This window comes from Gopherus evgoodei, chromosome 17 (genome assembly GCF_007399415.2).
Source record: "Gopherus evgoodei ecotype Sinaloan lineage chromosome 17, rGopEvg1_v1.p, whole genome shotgun sequence".
Taxonomy (NCBI): Eukaryota; Metazoa; Chordata; order Testudines; family Testudinidae; genus Gopherus; species Gopherus evgoodei.
In genome coordinates, this window is record NC_044338.1 from 12,118,593 (window position 1) to 12,143,768 (window position 25,176).

Sequence of the window (25,176 nt, forward strand, 5' to 3'; positions counted from 1 at the left end):
TTAGCAGGTGTTAGCTAACACACCTTGAAATCCTAGTCCGGGCAAGGCCTGGGATTCCGCTTCTGCTCCCTTCCCACAAACTGATTCTCCACATTTACCTCCACGGATTTCAGCGCACTGACACCAACATATAGTGTATTGCAATGGAGTGTAATGCAATGTCATCAAGCCCTGTGTTGGGTAACTAGGAAAACCAGCCATGCTGGAAAGAAGATGGAGTTCACCCACTTGTTATTTGGCAAGTTCACATCCTGTGACTTTTCCATTTAAGTTGCCTTAGAAAGAAAGGGTTGCTATTTAAAGGACCATGACATGTATGAAGAAGACTAATTGATTACAATAAAAAGGGACCAAACCCTTTGAAACCAGGTTCTTTCTTTTCACATCTATATGTCCCTCCTGCCCCTCCCACCCCCACAATAAAAAAAGAGTCTTGTATGCCCATATAGGAAAATAAAGTTTAATTTCAACTTCTGCAGCAATACAGGAAAAAGATGCCCTGACTGACATGAGAACTCAAGTAACAACTTCATTTCCTCTTCTTATAAAAATTCCCCGCAGCTCACTCCTGCACACAGAGCTGGGGAATGACTAAGTTAAGGCCCTTCCCAGAAACCTACATCTCAGAGCAAAGTTTTTAATTCAGTTAATTTAGACAGGAAAACTAAGAACTATCCCTGGCATTCTAGTGCTACCAGATTTTACATCCCAGCTACTAAAATGATTCTTTTCAGTTCATTGGCAAATTTTGAAATGTCATGAAAAATATTCTGGGTGGAAGGAAAGGTTTTGTTTTGATTTTGTCCATTTGCAAACTCTTTTGAATTTTATTTGATTTTTTTTAAATAAAAGAAAGGAAAGTTTGGAAAGGAAAAGTTGTTGCAAACTGAAAACTTGAAATGCTTCATTTTGAAAATGGTGAAATGTTCAAGTTTTGGTGTCACCAAGTTGACTGGAAAGTCTCACCCAGCTTCCATCTCACCAGTCAAAAATGAGAATTGTGAGTTAATAGTCTCCAGCAAAAAGGTCATTGGACCAGCTCCTGTGAAGTCACTGCGAGCTGAGGGCAATCAGCATCTCCGGGCAGGAACACTGGGCCAGATTTACAAAGGGATTTAGGCACCAAAAGATACAGAGAAGTGCAAAGTGGGATTTACAAAAGCACCTGAGCAAGGTAAGTGCCGAACACCCATTGATTTCATTGAGTTTGCGTATCTGTTTAGACAAGTGTTGATCAAATGCCCACAACCATAATATTTCTCGCTTGGACTGGGATCTTCCTTAACAGATTGACAGATATTGCTTGTTAGATGAAGTTCACCAGCCACAGAACCCAACAGCTAATCTGCCTTGTCCTCACCCTGCAGTTACAGGGAGAGGGCCACCCAGGTTGCATTGGGCCTTGGCCACACTACAGACTCTTTAAGCCTAGGGTTGCCAATTCTGGTTGGACATATTCCTGGAGGTTTCATCCCATGACTTAACCTTTCATTAAAGATTTATCTTTAATTCCAGGAAACTCCAGGACAATCCTGGAGGGTTGGCAATCCGACCTGAGATGCTGAACATGTCCTTTGGAGAGGCCACGTGCAATTCTCACTGCAGTCAATGGGGTTAAGGGTGCTCAGCACCTTACAGGATCATACCCTTAGACAATGAATTTAAATCATTATTAAAGTGTTTTCCCTTCAGGACATGCCTCTTGCTCTCACACCAGAGGTTTTTGTAGATAAATATTTTCCTTGTTTTTAAAGACAAAGCAATAATTAATTATTTTTTCCAGTTCTATAAAGAAAGTCAAAACAACAACATTTAATATCTTACATACATTAACTCATTAGGGACCAAATTCAGAAGCCCTTATTCAGGCTGATCTCCCAGGGCTTTTAAGCCTCACAACACCCCTGTGAGGTAGGTAAGTATCATTATCCTCATTTTGCAGCTGGGGAAACTGAGGCACGGAGCAGTGAAGTGATTTGGTCAAGGCCACATAGTGAGTCTGGGAACAGAACTCAGGAGGTGCCTGGCATCCAGCCCTATGGCCATTCCTTTAGACCATGTGGCCATGGCTTCCAGTAATTTAGTCTCCAAATACTAAATTAAAACCTTCCCCATGACAGTGGCACAGAAGTATGGCCAGATACATCTGTAGCTGTCTGCCACCAGCTGCTTCAGAAAAACTGAGAAAAATCATAGTGCTATTCCAGTTATAAGCCAGGTGCTACAAAACACTTTACACACAGGACCTTCATCAGGCAAAACTGCTGTTGGAGCCCCAGGACCCAGTCCTACAGGGATCCATGCATAAGGATTTCAGGACTCAGTCCACAAATAGCTTTAAATTCACTCTCTGGTTATTGCTATACTTTGATACAAGTTGGAAGCGTGTTCCTACTTAAAGGCCTGTCTTTGAGGCCTTGTCTTCACCCCAGAATTAATGAGTTAACTAGCACTCTGCTGGTAGGCACTTAAAGGGTTAACCTTGGAGGTTTAACTACACCTGGAAGTCTTGCTGCCCATCTTGATCACTTCCACATAGTCTAATAAAGTACTTGCCCTGTTGAAACAACACATACTTTTGAGTGCAACTTGCACCAACATGAAGCTGACCATAATTCATCCTGATGCCAAGTCATGGTCAGTCAGCCTGGTGTTAGTCAACCCGACTCTTCACTGAGCAGATTTGGGAGTGATGACAAGGCCTCAGGGAACATTGCTGGCTCTGTACTTGGAGAGTACATAGAGTCCAGGAAGGAATAGTTCTCACCACACTGCTGAGCCCAGTCTAAATTGCATTAGCCTGCAAGTGACAGTCAGGACGTTCAGTGCAATTGCTGACTGGTGGACACTGGAGGACATTAAGGAACTGCAGCAGGCCTCAGACTGTATGAAGTGTCTGATGCTAATGATTTCCAAGTGCACACTAGTTACACGGAGGTTCGATTCGTTTTTTGCAGCGCAGCCTCTCTTCCATTTAATAAAGTTAAATAAAATCTTGAGCTACATCCCCATCTTGTTTGGAGAGACACAGAGATCACAGGCATGAAACGGACGCAGCTCCTCAGACTTGGGTGCGGAAGCAGCACTTATGGCTCAGCCACGGCTGGAATTAGTTGATTTGCATTTGACCTGAAATTTAGACCTCAGAATGTTGCATTCATCCTAACCCAGCATCTGAGGTGCTGATAAGGCTCTAGACAGGATGTGGGGCAGGAGAAAACAGTACTAGGGTTCCTTTGGGTTTTCTGATAAATTCTTTACCGCTCACTTTCCAGCTGTGGCATTGGCCCAGGATGGGAACGTGTCCAAGCTGAACATGGGACGTCCCCAGGTGTTGATGGCCAAAGTGGTGCAGAGGACTCCAATAATGTTCATCACTATTCCAGATTTAGCCTGGAGGGGAAAAACAAAAAACAAAACACCAGGACAAATGAGCCTCAAAAGACCTGCCAGAAATCATGAGCATAAAAGCAGTGAAGAAACTTGAAGATGTTCTTAAACCCCTCCTCCTATTAAAGCAGAGAGATAACCATTGGGCCGGCTGTTCTGTGTTCTTCCATAAATAGAACTGCCATGGAACAGGGTGCAAACTCTTAGCTCTGTAATTAGTTTGGAATCTTGAAAGGCTGTCAAACAAGATCGTGTCCACCGTTGTATGCAGTGTCAGTCCCAGGGTATTAGGGAGACAAGGTGGGTGAGATAATTTCTTGTATTGGATCAACTCGAAAGCTTGTCTCTCTAACCAAGAGAAGCAGGTCCAATAAAAGCTATTGCCTCACCCACCTGGTCTGTCAAACAAGATGCATTTATTGGCTAAGGGCCAGATTCTGCCACAATGAGGCCATGGCTACACTACAGCTTAAGTTGACATGTTCTGTTGCTCAGAGGTATGAATTAGCCACCTCTGCTGAGCAACATAATTTATGCCAATTTAAGCGCAGGTGTGGATAGTGCTACCTTGGCAGGAGAGCTTCTCCTGCTAACATAGTTACTGCCACTCGCAGGGGCTGGAGTAATGAAGCCGATGGGAGAGCTCTCTCCTGTTGTCTTAGAGTGGCTACACTAGAGACCTTACAGCTGCATTGGTGCAGATTAGACGCCAATCCAGCACATGGGTGGACTCCAGAGAGCCCCATTGACTTCAGTATGGTGCCGCATGGTGCAGCAGTTTGCCGGCACACCATCAATTGCAGGATCAATCTTACCCATGTTGAGGAGGATGTTTTGCTATTGGCCACAATGGGCCCAGGATCAGGCCCCAGCCCCCTGCTACGCTGATGCAAACCCATTGAAGACAGTGAGGTTGCAGTGAGAAATTTTACCCGGTACGTATAAAAGACAAAACGACAGACTGCAGAATCAGCATTCTGTGTGGCAATTACTTGGAGCAAAGTGCCACTGCTTTTTACGTACGAGTTCCTATTACAACGTGACCACAAAATGGGGTGGTAGCATTAGAGGCTGAGGTTTTTTACATGTGTCTATTGACAGCCAAGGGAACTTTGGAAAGACAGGACCATAAAACTAAACTACATCCATGATATTTACAGAAGAGGGTAATGGAAGCTTAGGCAAAATGCCAGGGAATCGTCATCATCATCTTACCATGTCCAAAACCTGGAGGTGACCATAGGAAAACACTATTGCATTTGGAGGTGTTGCCACAGGTAGCATGAAAGCAAAAGAGGCACTGAGAGTACAAGGGATCATGATGTACAAGGGATTGACCTCAATTGATTGCGACTGGGGGAAAAGAGAACAGACATAGTGTTAGTACTGTTCAGAAATAGAAGCAGGCAGAAGTGTCTGTGAGATCCCACAGATAAAACAGGTCAGTTCATCCCCCCATATAAGTCACTTCTGAACCGTAAATTCATGATGCACTAGACTTCTCCTAGCAAAGGACTGCTTCACTAAGCAGAAAGTTCATTCTAACTAGACCTGCGTATTGCACACTGCACGTTACTGATATAGGTCAAGGCTTCCATCCTATTTCCAGAGAAAGGGACATGGGTTAATAGTTTGAATGCAAGACTAGATGATAGGAAGTCTTCAGGTCTAATCCTGGATCTGGCACAGACTCTGTCCTTGGGCAAGTCATTTGGAGTGGGATTTAAAGAAGTGCTCAGCATTGGCCTAGCTCGGTTCCCACTGAAGGCAATGGGCATTTCGCCATTGACTTCAAGAGGAGTGGTTCTAGGCCAGCACTGATCTCTTCTGAAAATCCCACCCTGAAGGCCTGATTTTTAGACCTGCTGAGCACCCACCACTTCAGCTGGAGTCATGGGAGCTCTAAGTGCTCAGCACCTTTGGAAAAAGTCAGGCCCTCCAGAACTCTGTCTCAGTTCCCTATCTGTAAAATGGGGACACCATTGTAAAAATGTAAAATAAACACTTATTTACCTCACAGGTATTTATGAGGATTAGGGTAAAGGATTAGGGCTATTTTTTCTTGTTCTAAGTTTTAACAGCACCTACCACAATCATAGAATCATAGAACTGGAAGGGACCACAAGAGGTCATCTAGTCCAGTCCCCTGCACTCATGGCAGGGCTAAGTATTATCTAGAACAGTGGTCCCCAATGCAGTGCCCGTGGGTGCCATGGCACCCACCAGGGCATCTATGTGCACCCACGTACTGGCCAGTGGACATGCATCCGCCGAAATGCCGTCGAAAAGCAGTGTCGCCAAGAGGCAGCGCCACCGAAATGCAGCTGTTTTTCAGCAGCATTTCAGCAGTGACACTTCTTGATGTTGCCGCTTCTTGGCAGCATTTTGGCCGATGCTTGTCGTGGGCCATGGTCCTCGGTGGCTCATTGTCCGGCATCCGCCACCTGGAAAAGGTTGAGGACCACTGATCTAGACCATCCCTGACAGGTGTATGTCCAACCTGCTCTTAAAAATTCCCAGTGGAGATTCCACAATCTCCCTAGGAAATGTATTCCAGTGCTTAATCACTCTGACAGTTAGGAAGTTTTTCCTAATGTCCAACCTAAACTGCTCAATCTGTAATTTAAGCCCATTGCTTCTTGTCCTATCCTCAGAGATTAAGAAGAACAATTTTTCTCCCTCCTCCTTGTAACAACCTTTTACACCTCTACCCTGTTATAACGCCACCCAATAGAACATGAATTCGGATATAACACGGTAAAGCAGCGTTCCGGAGGGGCGGGGCTGTGCACTCCAGCGGATCAAATCAAGTTCAACATAATGCAGTTTCACCTATAATGCGAGGACACCATTATATTGCAGTAGAGGTGTATGTACTATTATCGTGTCTCCTCTTAGTCTTCTCTTCTCCAGACTAAACCAATTTTTTCCTATCATTCCTCATAGCTCATGTTTTCTAGACCTTTACTCATTTTTGTTGTTCTTCTCTGGACTTTCTCCAATTTGTTGACATCTTTGCTGAAATGTGGTGCCCAGAACTGGACACAATACTCCAGTTGAGGCCTAATCAGCACGGAGTAGAGCAGAAGAATTACTTCTCATATCTTGCTTACAAGACTCCTGCTAATACATCCCAGAATGATATTTGCTTTTTTTGCAACAGCATTACACCGTTGACTCATATTTAGCTTGTGGTCCACTATGACCCCCAGCTCCCTTTTCGCAGTACTCCTTCCTAGGCAGTTATTTCCCATTTTGTGTGTGTGTGCAACTGATTGTTCCTTCCTAAGTGGAGCACTTTGCATTTGTCCTTATTGAATTTCATCCTATTTACTTCAAACCATTTCTGCAGTTTGTTCAGATCATTTTGAATTTTAATCCCATCCTCCAAAGCACTTGCAACTCCTCCCAACTTGGTATGGTCCACAAACTTTATAAGTGCCTTTATCTAAATCACTGGGGCTTTAGTCCAAAACTGGGGCTCCTAGGCACTACAATAACAACATATTTTGCCCTTAATGGGGCACTCAATTCCCATCCAGTCCAAAGGTGGCTGCACAGGCATATCTGAGGGCAGAATTTTAGCTCCATAACGTTTTCAAAGCCCTCTGAAGATAATTTATCTGCATATCTGAGGTACTTATATGGCCCTCATTAGCATAGTATCTGAGTGCCTCAGTCATAGAATCTTAGACATGTAAGGCTAGAAGGGACCTCGAGAGGTCATCTAGTTTAGCCCCCTGCACTGAGGCAGGACCAAGCAAACCTAGACCATCCCTGACAGGTGTTTGTCCATGTTCTTAAAACCCTCCTATGATGGGGATTCCGCAGCCTCCCTTGCAAAACTGTTCCAGATCTTGACTACCCTGACAAAATTTTTCCTACTATGTAATCTAAATCTTCCTTGCTGCAGATTAAGCCCATTACTTCTTGTCCTACCTTCAGTGAACATGGAGGACAATTGGTGACAGTCCTCTTAATCACAGCCCTTTACATGTATTTATCCTCAACAACCTCCCTGTGAAGTTTGGAAAGAAGGTCTGAGGTCCAGACCTTCAATTGGTATAATCTGCATAACTTCACAGACTTCAGTTAAGCTGCTTTAATTTATGCCAGATGAGGATCTAGTCCAAAGAGTGCCAAATTTCATTATTACTTCACTATACACTGAATCTCACTTTATATGAATTCTGTACAGGCAGGTTTCACATGGGGTATAGCAATGTTTCTCAGACTGGGGCCCCCGCTTGTGTAGGGAAAGCCCCTGGCGGGCTGAGCCAGTTTGTTTACCTGCCCCATCCACATGTCCAGCCGATCGCGGCTCCCACTGGCTGCAGTTTGCTGCTCCAGACCAACGGGAGCTGCTGGAAGCAGTGAGGGCTGAAGGATGTACTGGCCGGCACTTCCAGAAGCTCCCATTGGCCTGGAGCAGTGAACCGCAGCCAGTGGGAGCCACGATCAGCCAGACCTGTGGATGGGGCAGGTAAACAAACTGGCCCGACCCGCCAGGGGCTTTCCCTACACAAGCGGCAGCCCCAGTTTGAAAAATACTGTGGTACAGTCTTGTTGTCCTGAAATTGCATTCAACTAAATATCTCCATAGTCACCATTTAATATCTGTTGTATTTTAAAAAGCTGTTTATGCATTTGATGAATCAGTATTTCTCATGCTGGCTTTCCATTCTTATTTTACTACTGACCACCTCTTCTAAATCAAACATATACAATGACTGTCCCAGGCCCATAACTCAGTGCAGGGTAGCTGCCCAGGGTGCAAAGCCATGGGGGCAGAGAAATGCCAGAAACCCCCCCACATGGGGCACAAATATGGATGCTAAAATTCCTAGTTATAGCTCTGCTCTGTCCTGTCGGATCTTCTAGGTATTCTCTTCAGTTTTGTGTTTACAGAGCTGCCAACACTAGATAGGTTCCGTTAACTTCTACTTTCCCACGCATGGAATTTTTTCTCCTAAACACAGCTTGCTACATGGCCAGTTTATTTCACTTCACAATTCACTTTTGACTGCAGATGCAAAGTTACATTTAAAAATGATACTTGGTTCTTTTTTTCCCTCTGCATGGTATAATTTGGGGTTCTGGTCAAATTTATATGGAGTTCTTTTGTTTGATCTCTAACAACACTTTGAAAGGGTTTGTCAGAGTGACACAGGGACTTGATTATAATTCCTAGGCTCACAGAATAAAACTTTTAAACATTATGCCTGTTTTGTGGGATTCTCCAGTCCCCAGAACTTGTGTGTCAATTTAAGTCACTGCCAGCTAAGCAGCCTGGGTCGGGATAATTTCACTTGAAAGAAGAGACTAAAACTCTTTACAAATGAAGAAAAAACTATCTATTCACTGTGGTGCCAACTCTGCTCAAAAAAGGCTGTGACCATTTTTATTCCTTTCCTTCTGTGTCTTCTTAGATTTTAAAAATGTTTTGTTTTACTCAGCAGAAATGGCACAATGACCCCTATATGGATGCTCTTGTCTTCGGTGTTCTGGCAAAAGAGACAGAGATGGCTGAAACATCCAAGGAAATGAATGAAGAGTGCTGGATCTGAACAAAGGAGAACAAAAATCTAGAGCCCTGCAGGAAGACTGTCACAGCAGAGAAAAAATAACATTTTACATGTGTACAGCATTTGTAATCCCAAGGGATCCTAACGTGTTTCACCAACTATATGCATTCACAGCGCAAGGCTCCATTGCCCTACGCTTTGGGTCATCATTTACACTGTGCAAAGTGGGGGTAAAATGTTAAACTCAGAATGGTGGGGCTTTACACACATTTTGTATTCACTTTGCACTGGGGTAAATGAGCACACAAGGTGCAAGGCAATGGAAAAAAAACAAGCCCTTGGTACTAAACTTGCTCCTCTCTAAGGCAGGAAAGCATTTATGAGCATGCTAAAGTCTATCCCTATTGGCTTCAATGGCACTTAAGCATATTCATACAGTTACGTACTTCACATGTGCTTAATTTTAAGCTTGTGTTTAGGGTCTATTGACTTCAATGATGCTCCCCTGAATGAGAGACTAAAGAGGTGAAATGTTTTTGGTGGGCACAGCCTAGCATATGAGGGAAATGCAAGATAGAAATTTTAACCTCCAGGCTGCTGGTTGAATACAGCTCCAGTGACCAAAAATCTTTGCCAGCTGACTAGAGTTGGGTAAACTATTTTAAATGAGTTGATGGCTCAGTGGACAAGTGCCCACATCACACAAACCACCATCGCAGTTGGCATTAACTGGCCTCCTGATGGGCAATCTCAGGAGAGGGGCCAGGAGGATGAATTACTTTCTCATTCCGGGAGTTGGACCATCAAGGTTGATGGCCAGTAGCAGGGCAGTGCCAGGGAATTCTGCAGCGCCGCTGCCTGTTTGATACCTATCCCGTGGATAAAAAAAGGACTCCAGAGCTGCAAGTCTGACCTTTTCCCCCCAGCACTAGAGCCAGCTTTGCTATCTGATGGGTTGTTTGCTAGATGCTTTCTGGAGTAACCCTATTTGCATATAAAGTCCCTTGGCTTATGGCACTCAGTGTGGCATTGCTCCATTTTTAAAGACTTTATCCCTTTTCCTTGATTTTTTAAGTCAATTTTCCAGATCAGCAGTGAAAAAACCCAATAAGAAAAAAAATCTTACCAAGGACGCAAAGACAGGTAGAAAGAGGGTGGCCGTAGCTACATTACTGGTGCATTCGGTGAAGACAGCAATAACAAGTGAAAGTATCACCGCAATGGCCCATGGTGGGACAGTGTGCAGTGGGGTCATCTGATCACCCAGCCATTTCGACAGACCAGAAGCCTGACAAAATCAAGAGAGGTAATTCAGTAAGACACAGAACTCTAGGCCAGCCACAGTAGCTCATACTGCATGTAATGTATTGCCAGATCCAAGTACACACATGAAAACAGGCCATCAACGTTAGTGATTAGATCATTCAAGAGCAAACCAACCAGGTCATTTATAGAACAAGTAATGTGATCTTCCTTAAAAATAGTAATAAGAATAACAAAGGCGATTCCTTGCCAGCTGGAAATTAAGTCAGATTTATTCTCTCTCATTCTGGTCAGAAAGTACTTACATTTTTGCCAAGTAGAAGCTCAATACTGAGTTATACCAGAGACCAAGGAAGCCACACAACTGCAAACATTTAATGAATTGCTCAGAGGAATCATTGAAAGAATTGCTAAGGCTTCTGAAGGTATTGAATTGAATGACTGTGTTTTCCTTCATGAATACTATCAGAGATGAACTCAGTGGCTTACAAAAGTTTTCTGTTATGCAGTCCAAAACCACCATACAGTACTTTGGATCCTCCAGATCCAATGTCTGGGCAACAGTCCAATCCAAGGCTTTGGTTTGGCCCATCATTTAAGAACAGCCCAGCCACAAAGTTTGGGAGATGGATGTGAACTTCCTCAAAGCTTGGCAGTTTGGGGATCTGGGGTTCTGATTCAGACCATCTCAACAGGGGTGCGTGAAACAGTTTTAATGGAGTCAGGATTTTTGCAAATACTTGCCTATTTCTAGAGCTGAATTGAACCTTTTCTGAAGTTAGGAACATTGGATCAGAGAAGTGGTCCAGTGAGTCCTATGTCCTATCTCTGATGTTAGACACTACCAGAGCCTTCAAAGAAAGGTTCAAGAAACCCCCTTGCACAGCATTTCTCAAACTGGGGTCTGCAATAAGTGCAGCCCAGCTGGAGCCTGCACCCCTCACCCCCTCCTGCACCCAAACTCCCTGCCAGAGCTCACATCCCCTCCAGCACCCAAACTCCCTCCCGGGATGCTCACCCTGCACCCCCTCCCACAACCAAACTGCCTCCCAGAACGTGCACCGCGCAATCCCTCCAGCACCCAAACTCCCTCCCAGAATGCGCAGCCCACACCCTCTCCTGCGCCCAAACTCCCTCCAGTCAGACCCTGCACATGCACCCCCTTCTGCACCCAAACTCTCTTCCAGACCCCACACCCCCTCCTGTACCTCAACCCACTGCCCCGGCCTGGTGAAAATGAGTGAGGGTAGGGAAGAGTGAGCAATGGGGGGAGGCGGGATGGAGTGAGTGGGGGGGCAGGAGGAGGTGGGGCAGGAGTGGGGGCCTTGGGACTGAGCGGGAGGGGTTGGGGTCCCCAAAAATGTAAATCAAAATGGGGGTCCTCAGGTTGCTAAAGTTTGAGAAGTGCTCCCCTAGTGGATGATTATGGAGTAACCTGCCCATAGAGAGAGTTGCTTCCTTAACCCCGTCAGTAAGTGTTTGCTTTATGCCCTGAAGTATGAGGATTTACATTCCTTCTAAACAAACCCAAAACAGCTCTGACACTCTTGGATACATTGCTGCACTTCTGTTGTCTGGAGTAGAACTGGGTGAGACAATATACAGCAAGGAAGGCCACTCTCCCGCTATTTGCACTAAGGAAACCTCAAGGAAGATTTCCTGTCAATATTGCAGATTCTGGAGGCTCAGGTGTTTTGGAGAAGCATGAGTTAAGCACTTGAACTCCTGGAGTTCAATCCCTGAGGGTCACCCATCCTAACTGGAGAGCAATTACGCTAGTAAATAGACAACAGGCTGAGCTGTTAAATTGTTCAAGGTACTGTCCAGTGCTTAATTTGTAATGAAATTTGTAATGCCGTCTCTCAAGCAATTTTTTTTACATTCATAATTGAGGCAGCAAGCCCAGAGGTGCTTGGGACTATGAACTGCCAAGCCTAGAGGTGCCAGGGCTCCGCACTGGTACAAATTAAGTACTGGTTCAGATGCTGGTTTGGTATGGACCTCTTACTACTAACAAGGGACCAGAAAGCAGAGCAGAAAGGTCACCCTTAGACTCAATGGCAGCTAGAGGTGAGGACATACATCGCTTCCATTGGCCAAGGCGAATCCTCCTCCTAGCAGCAGCACGATGTTCCAGGGCATTTTCCTCTGAACAACCTTCCAGTCCAGCAACGGGGCTGGGAAAAAGGGCTCTTCCATCGCTAAAAAGATAAAAGCAGAGCAAAGAATGCTGTGAGGAAAAGAAGACACCGACTTCGTTCAAGGCTGTACACGCAGATGTGCACTTACTGTAGCTACCACCCCAGTACAAAGGAAGTGCTAGAACCCAATGACACACAGTGTATGTGATAGCCCAGGACATACATGCTAGTGAGAAAACGGCTCATTTCAGGTGCACAGGAATATACAAGGGTTATGGTCAAGTGCCAGCAGTAACTAAGAAGTGGGATTAGTTCCCAGGAACTGTACACACTAAGGGCTTGTCTATACAAACACTTAATTCACAGCAAGCTGGAGTGTGAATCTGCCTGGCATTCCCCTTTCACACACTCACTGTCCCCAGGCTCCATGCGGACACACACTAAAAGTTCCACAGTGCACTCTTATCTACCTTGCTTTGAAACAGGAGTAGGACCATGTATACTAGGGAACTTTCAGCACACTGCAGCAGGGTCCACACAGACAGTGTGTGGCAGGCTGGCCTAGGGTAGACTTACACCCGAGTCTGCCACATGCTCATGGTTCCTGCAGACGAGCCCTACGTCACAAAGGAGTGCTTCATCCAGCACTGTCAGCTGGAGCTGAGAAATGGCTTCACCATCTCAGCACAGTGAGTTGTGATCTCACCACAGAATCATACAGCTGGACTGGCCAGGGGAAAACTCCAAGTCAAGCATCAATATTGTTAATTTTTCTTTCCATTACCTTCTCTGTTCTGTTCAGGGCTAAAGCTATTTCGACTACAGCAGTTGAATTTGGGTTTAGTGGCAGGAACTACAAACAGTAGGAGTGCAACAAAGAGAGCTACACTAGCATCAGTAACGTACCTAAAAGAAAAAGCAGAGGGCAGGTTAGAATACGGTACACCTTTGTCTCAACATATGGCATGCCTCCAGCATGTGTACTATTGTCCCAGTACATGGCATCCATCCAGCACACACCATTGTCCCAGTACATGGTAACCAGAAGTCCTATTTACCTTTGTCTGTACAATCTCTCTATTTGGTCTTTAAAAATGTAGCAATATTTTGTACCTTGATATTGCAGATTCTGATATCCAGACTAACAAAACTCCACATATCCACATTTGTAACATCTTACTTAAAATCACTTTGCAATTCTGTCGTGCCTTCCATTGAAAGATATCAAAGTGTCTTCTCTACCATACTTCTGTTAAGTAGGGAAGTATTATCATCCTCATTGTATCCAGAGGAAACTGAGGCATGAAATGCTAATTAACTTGCCAAAGGTCAAAAGTTGAATGAATGCCAGGACCAGAACCCTGCTTGGATTTAGGCCCTTTGAAAATATTTCCTTTACAGACTAAGTGGTTAAGGAGCTGAAGTCCCATTTTCAAGAATGAATTGGGGACTAACAAGTTTAAGGGCAGGACTACATTATGGAGTTAAGTCAACCTAAGTTACGCAACTCCAGCTACATGAATAATGTAGCTGGAGTTGACATAGCTTAGGTCAATTTATTGCAGTATCTAGAGTATTGCAAGTTTCTCCCATCCACTTACCTTACACTTCTCGTTCTGGTGGAGTACCAGAGTCAGCAGTAGAGCAACCAGCAGTCGATTTAGCAAGTCTTCACTAGACCCTCTAAATCGACCCCCAGTGGCTTGATCACCACAGTGTCAATCCACGGTAAGTGTAGACAAGCCCTAAGTCTCACTAAAAGTCAGTGGGACTTAGTGTGCATCCACACTGCAATCAGAGGTGTGAGTGCAACACATGTTGTACATGGGTACTTACTCAGGCAGCTAGGCTGTGCCCAGGTCCAAGTTATTTTGGCTTCACTGCTATTGGTACCCAAGCTAGTTAGATTAAAGTTGGCTTGCATATATCTACCCATGGTGCAGTCCCACCTCCAACTGCAGTGTAGACCTACCCTTAGGCTTCTAAGCTGGGAGGTCCTAAACCACTTTTGAAAATGGATTTAGGCTCCAAAGTAACTCATGTACTTTTAAAAATGTTATACTGTAGCAAATACCAAGTCCTCACAACAACACCCAGGGCACAGATATTTAACATGTTTCCTTCATATTTCAAAGAAAAGAGTCTCACTTATGCATATATTTTATTTAGTGTAGTTGATGCATTTTTTTCTTTGTTAGTTTATGTGCAAAGATTTCAAGTGTAAAAAAAAAATCCTAAACACTAGTCTCTAGAGATTGGAACTGTGAACCTCACTAGTGAGTTCTTTGAGGTAGGGGCAGCCTTTTTGTTCTACGTTTGTGCAGCACCTAGCACAGTGGAGTGGCTGGGACTCCTAGGCGCTACCACAATACAAATAAATAAAAGAACAACCAACAAACAAGCAACTGCAGGTGACCAGTCATCATCATCATCATCATCAACAACAACATCAGGTTGCAGGTGAGACTGGTGCATGTGGGATGAGTAAAGACACTTCTCAACAGGAAGCCAAATGAATTCAATCACTGCAGCACAGGTGGGGTGTGCCAAGAAATGCTCTTAATGGTGTTTCCCTTGAAAATTTTGGTGCAAGGTTATGAGCATAGAAGGAAGATGGAGAAGCCTTTCAAATATCTGAGTCAATTTCCTTGTGGGTGCTGGATAGATTCTCTGCAGATGACTTTACTGCATATTAAAATGAAGTTCAATCTGATCCTAACTCATAAAATTGAAGGGCTAATAGAAATGAACAAACAAATTGGACTGAGACACAAACAGCATGAATTCCCCTCACGTTGGCTGTGCCAGTCTTAGGCTGCAGCACCTCGTCAGCTGTGCCTCTTTAAAGCAGAGATTGTCAATTATCTGGTGGTTTGGTGCTGTGCAACAAATGAGAACCAGGGGGCGGCTCTAGCTTTTTTGCCGCTCCAAGCACAACAGGCAGGCAGCCTTTGGTGGCATGCCTGCGAGAGGTTTGCAGGTCCCATGGCTTCGGCGTATCCACCGCCGAATTGCCACCGAAGCTGCGGGACCAGCAGACCTCCTGCAGGCAAGCTGCCGAAAGCTGCCTGACTGCTGTCCTCGCAGGGATCGGCAGGGCGCCCCCTGCAGCTTGCCACCCCAGGCACGTGCTTGGAGCGCTGGTGCCTGGAGCTGCTGCTGTTGAGAACTAGAAATCAGACCTATCAAACAACTTCCATGTGTGACTGGAGACAGGATCTGAATGAAAGGCCCCTAAGGATCAAACAGGAGTAGAACCAAATAAAGTATTACTAAGCCAGCCAAAACACTGCAGGATTCAAACTTACTCTTCATCTTTATTGAAGAGGAAGGTGGCCCAGCCAGGAATGAAGCCTGGGTCTCTGCTAAACCACAGGAGAATCAGGAGAATGAAGAGCATGAGGACATTGAATTCAGCAAAGGAGATGGAGCCTAGTTTCCGGAACTCTGACTTGAGCACATTGAGAGCGGCTTTCTCTTTGTCAGTTCTCTCCATCCCGCAGCCCCACATTTTCCTTAAACTTAAAAAAAAAAAAAGGAGGAAAGTTGTAAATATTTGCTTGCAAGAGAAAATTACTAGTGAATCCACTTTGACACTTGCCACATGGAGCATAGAACTATGTTAGCAACTGCCTAGAATGGCTGCAGAGTGTTATAAAGTGAATAACACCTGACTTATCCTTTGCACATAGCTGCCACTGGTTACCATCTCTTGCTTAGATGTGCAGTCTGGGGGCCAGGCACTGCACTGGGAGTCAGAAAAGTTAGATTTTTTTCTTGGCTCTGCCACAGATCTACTATGTGACCTTGGGCAAGTCACTTCACCTCTCTATGCCTCTGTTTCCCCTCCCCTAGTTAGATTATAAGCTCTTTGCGGAAGGGACTGTCTCTCACTAAGTACAGTGCCTGGCACAATAGGGCCTCAATCTCAGTTGTGGCCTCTAGGTTCTACTGGAAAACAAACACTAATTACAAAGGTGGTTGTAAGAAGCAAAGTTCAATCTCACTACAGACGGTTTTACATATGTGAAGTTTCTACTAAGATACAATGTTATGTGATGTACGTCATTCCTTGTCTACACAGTACTTTTCTTCCAGATTGTAGACCTAGGCATGTACCTGATGATAAAAAGACAAACCAAGAGGGCCAGATTCACAGCTGATTTACACTTGCTGAGGATCTGTCCCATGACATTATATTTTTATACTTACTTGAACCCCATGAATGAAAACTGGAGCCAGAACCAAGATAATGTCAACATCAGAATCATATTAGGAAACGCAAATCCAAACCAGGAAGCAAAATTCAAGATGTCACCATTTTCAGGGAACAGTCTGAGGAGAGAAAACAACGGATTCTGTATCAAGGTCAAACCATTTGAGTATATTCTCCCTTCTATATGTGCTAATTGGAATAATATAAGAGCCTCAGGGCTCATCCATTGCTCACCCATAAGGGTCTCATCCAAAGCCAATTTAAGTCAGTCGGAAGGCTCCCATGGACTTCAGGCTGTACCCTAAATGCCTTGACTGAACTTTCCACTGTTCTTTACAGAATGGTTTGCATTAATTGCACACAGCAGCCCATGTTGCTATTTTTCATAATTCATAGAGCTTAAGGCTACAATGGACCATTAGATCACCTAGTCTGAATACCTGCATGTCATAGCCCATTACATTTCATCCAGTGACCCATTTATTGAGCCCAAATAACTTGTGTTTGTCTATTTTGGACCCATATGACATAAGCTCAGTTTAAAGACCCACAAGTGCCCTATCAAAAACTTGGGGAAATATTCTGCTTGCAACAAGTCTGCTCACCCACCTATGCGTTCAGCATGCCCTTCCCCGAACGCTGTAGAACAAAGGGGAGCTTCAAGAAGGTAGGAATTTAGGGCATGATCCTGCTTCTATTGAAACCAGTAACAAAACTTCCATTCACTTTGATGGGACCGAGGTTTGGCTCTTAGTTTCTAAAGAGTTAGGACACATTTTGAAAAACAGTCTCTAACTTTGTGCCTGGAATTTTGCATTCAGTGTCAGTTGTGGATGTGACTTTATTGTCAATATCAGTTGCACATTTTCTACTGGTTCCATCTGGGGCAGATGGCATTTTTGAAACCTATTGATCTACTGACTGTTGGAGCTACTGGTTCTCCAGCAGAAATCAGTTGAAGGACAGCAGTGGAGTCTACTGGAATTTCCCCTACAGAGACTGTAGCATTAAGATCAGGGGTTCCCAAACTATTGCATAGTCAAGACAACATCTTAGCAGAGAAAGAGCATCTTGTAGATACCACCTCTCCTTTTCCATAACATGCCTGTGGCTTCTACCGCAACTGCTTACAAGGAGAAATCATATTACAGAAATATTTACTGTATTTTAGCTGGCTTTTTCACATTTTGTCCATTATGAAAAGAGTTAATGACAGCCTCCTGTTTCTCATTGCATTTTCCCTTCATTCCCTTATAGATGGAAACAAGGAGGAGCCAGCACCATGTGACCAATCTGTTCTCTGCAGTCCACCAGCAGTCACTCCAAAGACTCCCAGGGCATGTCTACATTGTACATTAAGTCTGGGTTCTGACTCAGGTTTGAGCCCAAGTCCCCCTTCTATCCACACATAAATCAGTTTGACTCAGGTTAGCGAGCAATCAGGATCCATGTCCTAGGACCCTGCCAGGGAGTAGATCAGAGCCCAATTCTCGCTGTGACTTGGGTCCAAACCCTGTCATTCTGCAGTATGGATGCAGCTCAAGCTGCAAACCGAAGTCAGAAGGTGTGCGTACAGCAGTATGGATGCATTAGCACAGCTGTGAGACCTAGTATAGGAATTGCGAGCTCAGCTTTACAATGCAGTGTGGACACTTCAAGCACAGGCTTGGAAACACCAGGTCCACAAGCCCAGGTCCCACAGACCTGGGTTTACAATGTAATGTAGACATAGCCCCGGTGGGCTACAACGACAGACTGTGAAACACTGATTTAGAGCTCTACCTACCTACTAGTGCTGGAGCAGAAGATGAGGAGGCAAAGCATGTCATATACATTATTCATTATGACATACAAACAGGTAACTCTTCGAGCCAACATCAGCAGCCACCAACTAAGACTTCCAGTTGTGCTGGTCAAAAAGAAGAGTGAGCCCATTTAAGAGGCTGAAGGACAAATGGCAAGAACAACTTACTGATTCATCTGGCCTTTCAAAACCAGGTTTGGCCCCGTTCCAGTGAGTGTCGCGGTTCCTCCAATGCTAGCTGCATAGCACACACATAGCGTCATCCCCTTACTGATGCATTTCTTCACTTCCCTGTCACCAGGAGCTTTGTGTTCATCAGGAACATCGCCATTACCTATGACTGGAAATAACAAATATGAACTTGGAGCGGAGACCAAAAGCTCAGCACAGGGGCAATGTTCTTGGTGCTGCAATTTGTCTATGTCTCTTGTCTTAATTAATGCCAAGCTATGTTGATTATGTCCTCATATCATCTTATGATAATACTTATGGCAAAGAAAAGGGAGGATGTTCCTGTGGCTATGGCACTGAATTGGGACTCTAGAGATTAGGGTTTGATTCCTGGCTCTGCCACAGACTTTGTGAGAGCTTGGGAAAGTTGTTTTGCCTCTCTGGGTATGTCTACACTGCATGATAAGCCTGGGCTTTGACTCAGGTTTGAGCCCAAACGCTCCTTCCATCTACACACAAATCCATCTGCCTCGGGTCGGCAAGTGCTCAGGACCCAGGTTCCAGGGTCCTGCTAGTGGGGATAGGTCAAAGGCCAAGTTCCACTGCAACTCTGGTCCAAATTCTGCCATTCTACAGCATGGACACAGATCAAGCTGCAGACCCAAGTCAGAAGGTCTGTGTAGTGGACAACAGAAGTGTTAGTGTGGCTGTGTGACTTGTGTCCAGCCATGGTAAACCTAGGCTTACAATGCAGTGTGGACCCTCAAGCTCGGGTCACACAGACCTGGTTTACAATACAGTATAGACATACCCTCTGTGCCTCAGTTTCCTGCTCTGGATCATGAGGGTAACAATACTTCCCTACCACAGAGAGGAGTTGTGAGGTAAATTCATTACTATCTGGGAGGTGCTCAGATATTATAGTGATGGTGCTGTTCAAATACCAGGGCAGAAACTCACAACTAATATATCCAGAGAAAACATAGGATCCAATTCATTCTTGGTATAACCACTAAGATCAACGGAGTCGTGTCTGCTGTATTTGCTCTAGTAATACTGTGTCCAACCTGTTGCTTCTTTTGAAGGAGGGCCTAATTTGGAAACACACAGGTATGTTGTTGGACTGCATAAAATCACCATGGAAACAGAGAGCAACTGACCCCACAGCAGAGGGGTAGCTTTTTTTTTAATTATTATTCAGCACCCATATTAATAGTATATCACTGAACACCAAAAGAAAACCCATTGCCACTACAACAGCTCTGAAGTTAGAAATGGGCAGCATTATTACAGAGCACCAAGTGAAATCTGTGTAGGCATTTACATGTCCTGCATCACAGTATCTGAGCACCTCACAATCATTCACAGATTTTACCCTCCCAACTCCCCTGGGAGGCAGGGAAGTACTAACCCCATTTTGCAGATGAGGTACTGAGGCACAGGGGAGATTAAGTGACTTACCCGAGGTCAGATAGAGAATCTGGGGCCGATTCGCTTTCTGATTAATTAAATTCAGGTTTCTTGAGTCCCAGTCTAGTGCCCTATCCTCTAGAGTAGACCGTCCTTCCTCCCCTGAAAAGCACTTTAGGTCTTCATCCTACAATGAGCTCTGCATGGCTGGTCCTCTGTGCCTGCGAAGACATTAGGTCTCAGTAAGGGTGCAGGGTTCCGCCTATGCAGAAAAAATCCTGCCTATTGCAGGATCAGGGTCTCAGAAATTCCCAAAATACAAAGAAAGAGACTGTCAAATGTGGAGAGGCAAAGAATCCCCATGAGGGTGAGAATACATTTCATGGGGGTGCAGGTACCAGCTGCAGCTCCTGTTCAGTCGATGTTTGGCCAGTTTTTCATTATTTAATCATTTCCCTCACAATTTGCTTGATGAAGGAACAGCCACTGATCAAGGACAAAACAAAAAGAGAGCAGGTAAAGTTTACAGATGTGCCTCAATGACTTAAGAGCCTAAATCCCACTGACTCTCAATGACACAGGCTCCACAGTGCCAAAGTCACTTTTGAAAATGGGACTTAGGCTCCTAAGTCACTTAGGTGCTTTTGAAAATGTTACCTATTGGTTGTAATTTTCAGAGGCTCTGAACACCCAGTGAGGTCAAGGAGGTGTCCGGCACAGTTGAAAATTAAGCCCCAGCTGTTGAGAGCTGAGCACCCAAAGCTGGGAGGCATCCAGAACTGGGGGCCATTTTATGAAAATTTGGTCCTTAATGTATTTAATGGGTTTCTTTCTGGATAAGAACGCTCCTGGCTTTCTTAGGGCCTGGGCCAAAGCCCAGTGACATCGATACAAGTCTTTTCACTGAAGTGAGCAGGCTCTGAATCAGGCTTTTATACAGCAATTGAAACAGACTCTGATTAGGCCTGCTCGGAGGAACCTTACCCTGCACCGACGTCAGGCTCATTGAGTTCTTCTCCTCCAGCTCGATCGCTGAATTCACTTGCCCATTAGGCTGGTCCGTAATCGTCAGGTCCTGCTCTGTGCTGTTCATCTGATCCAAGACAGCCTGGACAATAGGGACCATCATGGCGGTAGTGGCTGTGTTGCTTATCCACATGGACAAGAAGGCTGTGACTCCCATAAAGCCCAGCATCAGGCTGCACATGGAGAAACAGAGGGAAGGGAAGAAAAATAACCATGAAAGCTTTTCTGGGCTTTCCAGCCAGCGCAATCTACTTTCGGGCTACCCTGTACAGCAGGCCCCACTCTGGTGTGTACTACCTGTTCCAGGAAAGGAAACCATTGCCCAATTTTTGGCTGGTGCAGCTTCATTGCTTTCATTGGAGTCACTCCAACAGAGTAGTTAGCCCCATGCAACTCCCTGTGAGTAACTCCATTGTCATGTAAGCACCTATCATTTAGCCAGCGTAAAAAAGCTATTTCACAACAGCGAACCACAAGTGAGGTTGCCTTCCTCTCTTCTGATTATTGTTGGAAATCTGGAAAATTGCAGTCTCTGATATTGTGAGCTTGACTTGCGCTGTGGATCCTGGCTAACAGGGAACAGCTGTGGTGTCAGCCGCTCCCTCACTAACGTCAGCCCCAGAGTTAATAAGCCACAGAATGGGCGCCACTTACGGCTTCCTCTCTGCTAATAATCAGCTGGAGCAGGGTGCGGGTTTTTGGCATTCATGAAAATGGAGACAGGGATCTCAGTATCACCGATATGCTGATTAAATACTGGGGCCAAATCCTGGTGTCTTGAGCACAGGGGATTTGCACAGATGATCTCTGCTGGTGTCAGGGGAATAAAACCATCCCCACAACCCCCTAGACTGAGCAGCACCGCCACAGCCACTTTATAGCCACTATTACTGCCCATGGCTTTAGTAGCAGCTGTTACCCCTGCACTCCTCCTATGCTGCCCTGGAAGGCAGCTCCCCAGCCTAAAGGCTGGGCTTACTCCCCCTGGGTGACCTCTCCATTGCCTGCCTCCCCGGTACAACAATTCTGTGAGACTTCAAAGCCATGGGGGTGGGAGGCGGGCAGGATCTGAGCCTTAACAGACTATCAAGGCATTCAGCCACACACTTACAAGATCTGTTCTAGAGCCCTTCACAGCTGAACCCACCGGGACCTGACTACCAGTGTCGGATCTGGGGCAGGACAGGTGGGAAAACTCCTGGACCCTCTCAGGCTTGGGTCAGGTCTTCTCCTCCTGCCTGTGGGGTTGGCAGGGCGGTGGCTAAGTGACCTGCTCCTCTCAGCTGCCACATGAGCTGAGGAGTGCAGCACCTCTTACTCTGCAGCACAGTCAGCACAGCAGCGAGTGGCAGCCAGCAGGAGCAGAGCATGCAGCCACTGGTGCATGCAGCTACCACCCTGCTGACCCATGGTGGCACTGACTCAGGTTTGTGGGAAGGGTTGGGCCAGGTCAGAAAATTACTTAGCCCCCCTCAAGGTGGGTTTGGGTCTGGTTCATGCCCAGGTTGGGCCTAGAGGAGACCTCTAGTCTATTGCTTGTGGTGGTTTTACTCTGGCTCCCCAAAAAGTCAGATTCAAACAGGAACCGAACGTCAAATCCAAGGGCACCATGTCCCCAAATGGGAAACACGAACACTTTAGCGTTAGGAGCTTAACTGGGCACTTGAAACTCACACTGACCTAGGCACTAAGGGCCTGAGCAGATTCTGTAGAGATGAGTGTAATAAAAGAACCTATATAGATTAGAACAGAACAGAACCAAGCTGCCATTAATTCAACAGAAAGACTCCCCATTGACTTCAATGGAAGCTGAATGATGAGTGTCTTCCTCTGCAGCCATCCTGGGCTTTCAAACATTGCATCATTCCTCTGGGCGTACACAACCTCTGGATGCCCTTCCTACAGCAAGCCAAACAACTGAGGCTTTTGTAGCTTTCATTCTGTGTGCCACAGTTCTCACGCTATCCCTCTAGTCTCCTGGCATCTGAAGACACTTCCGCTAAGCTTGGTTGCTCCTGATCACAGACCGATAGGAAGGCAGGGGTAACAGGGCCTCTTACAGTGGGGGTTTCACTCCGACGATCAGTAGGACCCTCAGTGCAATGCGTTTGTGCAAATTCCAGTGTTCCACGGCTACCGCCACAACCAGCCCCCCGACAAACAGCATGTTGGTGTCCTTCAAGTACTGCATACACACCTGCAATGAGAGGAACTGCCCGTTAGTGTCTGATTCACAAGTGGGTGGCTGGATTTGTCAACAGCCAAGGTACTCTGGCCCTTTTTCCACTCCCATTGACTAGTACATTTTCTCAATTCCATTTGCCTATTCAGATCCTGAGCTGCTTTGGGCAGAGGCTGTCACTTATCTAGTTTGCACAGTACCTAGTGCAAAGGGGCCCTAATGGTTGGAGCCACTAGATGCTTATGAAATATAAATAACTGCTGAAGTATAATAGCTCTAAATATTGCACGTATGCTGTCTGATTCTCAGAGATGTTCAGGCCCAGATGGGCACTCGGTACCTCTAAAAATCAGCCCCATAATCCTACCCCTAATAGATCATCATCAGGGACTGAACCCAGCACTTTCAGAACCAAAACACAGACTTCCACCACTCCAGCTCAAATAGTATGCCCCTTAGCTGGCAAAAGTAGTAGGCTGTTATCTTCTATGAGAATCAGCTACTAAAGGAGGACACAGCAAACTCTTTGGCAGCATGTTACATACATGCCATGCTAAAAGTATCTTGTCTCAAGCATCTGAGATCTCCCAAAGTATCAGTCCCTGATCAGGAGTTGCTTTTGAAATGATCCCTTGGCTTTTCAGAAGTCTGAACTCAGGAGTTTCAGCCAGTGATGAGCTGCCAAAATCTTAACAACCAGTTCCCTACCAGGTCTTCAGTGGCACTTCGGAGACGGGTCCTTCACTTGCTTCGGGTCTTCGGCGGTGGGTCCTTCAATGCCACCAAAGACCTGGAGCGAGTGAAGGACCCGCCGCCAAAGACCCGAAGTGAGTGAAGCTAGAACACAAGGTGGGTGAGATAATATATTTTATTGGACCAACTTCTGTCAGTTAGAGAGACAAGCATTCAAGCTCAGGGGCAGCTCCAGGCACCAGCACACCAAGTACGTGCTTGGGGCTGCAAGCCGCGGGGGGTGCTCTGCCGGTTGCCGCAAGGTCGGCAGGCAGGCTGCCTTCGGCGGCATGCCTGTGGAGGGTCTGCTGGTCCTGCGTCTTCGGCGGACCTCCCACAGGCTGCCGCCGAATTCGCGGGACCGAGGACCTCCCATAGGCAAGCTGCCAAAGGCAGCCTGCCTGCCATGCTTGGGGCGGCAAAATGCATAGAGCCGCCCCTGTTCAAGCCACATGTCTGGCTGGAAAGCTTGTCTCTCTCATCAGCAGAAGTTGGTCTAATAAAAGATATTACCCCACCCACCTTGTATCTCTAATATCCTGGGACCAACACAGCATAGGATTGCTAGAATGTCATTTTAAAAACTTGCTTCCAGGATTTGACTGTTAAAGTCTCACTCCAGCTCAAATCTTCTCAGTAAAACCGATAAGGAGATGAAATCTAACTAGATCCCTACCTGCACCAGAATTTAGGGGCAGCAGTGTCAACCACACAAGGTGATATTATCAGTGCTACTTTCGTGATGAAAAGCAACTCAGCAAATGTGACAGGCACAGAAACATTGGTGCATTGGAGTACACTGGTCTAGTCTGGTCTGGGCTCCTGAAGTTTATGCTTAAATTGAGGCTGATCTAGAATCAATTCTTACCTTTTTAGACTCCAGGATTCCAAACATAGGAAATAATATAGCAGGCAGTAGAGCTGTGATAGCCAATGGGATGACCTCTGTGCACCAGTACACAGCCATAAGGATGATGACATAGCCACACTTGGCCTCCTGGAATACAAACAAACAAGGGTTTAAGCACAGGAAATCAAGTGAGTGCTGAATGCACAGGGTCCCCCAACAGATCCCAGGATATAAATAGCAGCGCTCTAATCAAATGGTCTCTTAGGGGGAGGGAAAAGAGTTTTTTTAATAGGAGTGTTGTTATCTTCTACTCCAAGAAAAAATTCTTAGACACTCAGCTGGTGCAATCTGGTAAATTTTAAAGGTAAAAATGTACTCAATTGAAGTTTTCCCACAGACTTCAATGGGGCCAGGATTTCACTCTCAAAGTGAATTTTGGGCCTGATCCTGAGTGGTGCCGAATACC

At 45.6% G+C, this 25,176-nt stretch overlaps 1 protein-coding gene across 2 annotated transcripts in view; it reads right to left on the reverse strand.

Annotated features, from left to right (window-relative positions):
• Positions 1-482: 482 nt before the first annotated feature.
• SLC13A5 (solute carrier family 13 member 5) overlaps positions 483-25,176 on the reverse strand; it is a 28,357-nt gene continuing 3,663 nt past the window's right edge. Inside the window, exons 2-12 of one of the 2 annotated variants that reach the window (XM_030536969.1) lie at positions 24,729-24,857; positions 23,007-23,143; positions 20,905-21,119; positions 18,508-18,679; positions 16,532-16,654; positions 15,628-15,840; positions 13,104-13,225; positions 12,261-12,379; positions 10,042-10,203; positions 4,606-4,743; positions 483-3,393 (exon numbers count right to left, since the gene is read on the reverse strand). In XM_030536969.1, coding sequence (XP_030392829.1) covers positions 3,265-3,393; positions 4,606-4,743; positions 10,042-10,203; positions 12,261-12,379; positions 13,104-13,225; positions 15,628-15,840; positions 16,532-16,654; positions 18,508-18,679; positions 20,905-21,119; positions 23,007-23,143; positions 24,729-24,857 — 1,659 coding nt within the window. In that variant the 3' untranslated portion in view covers positions 483-3,264. The remainder of the gene's footprint in view (positions 3,394-4,605; positions 4,744-10,041; positions 10,204-12,260; positions 12,380-13,103; positions 13,226-15,627; positions 15,841-16,531; positions 16,655-18,507; positions 18,680-20,904; positions 21,120-23,006; positions 23,144-24,728; positions 24,858-25,176) is intronic. The other variant, XM_030536970.1, reaches the window with a different exon arrangement.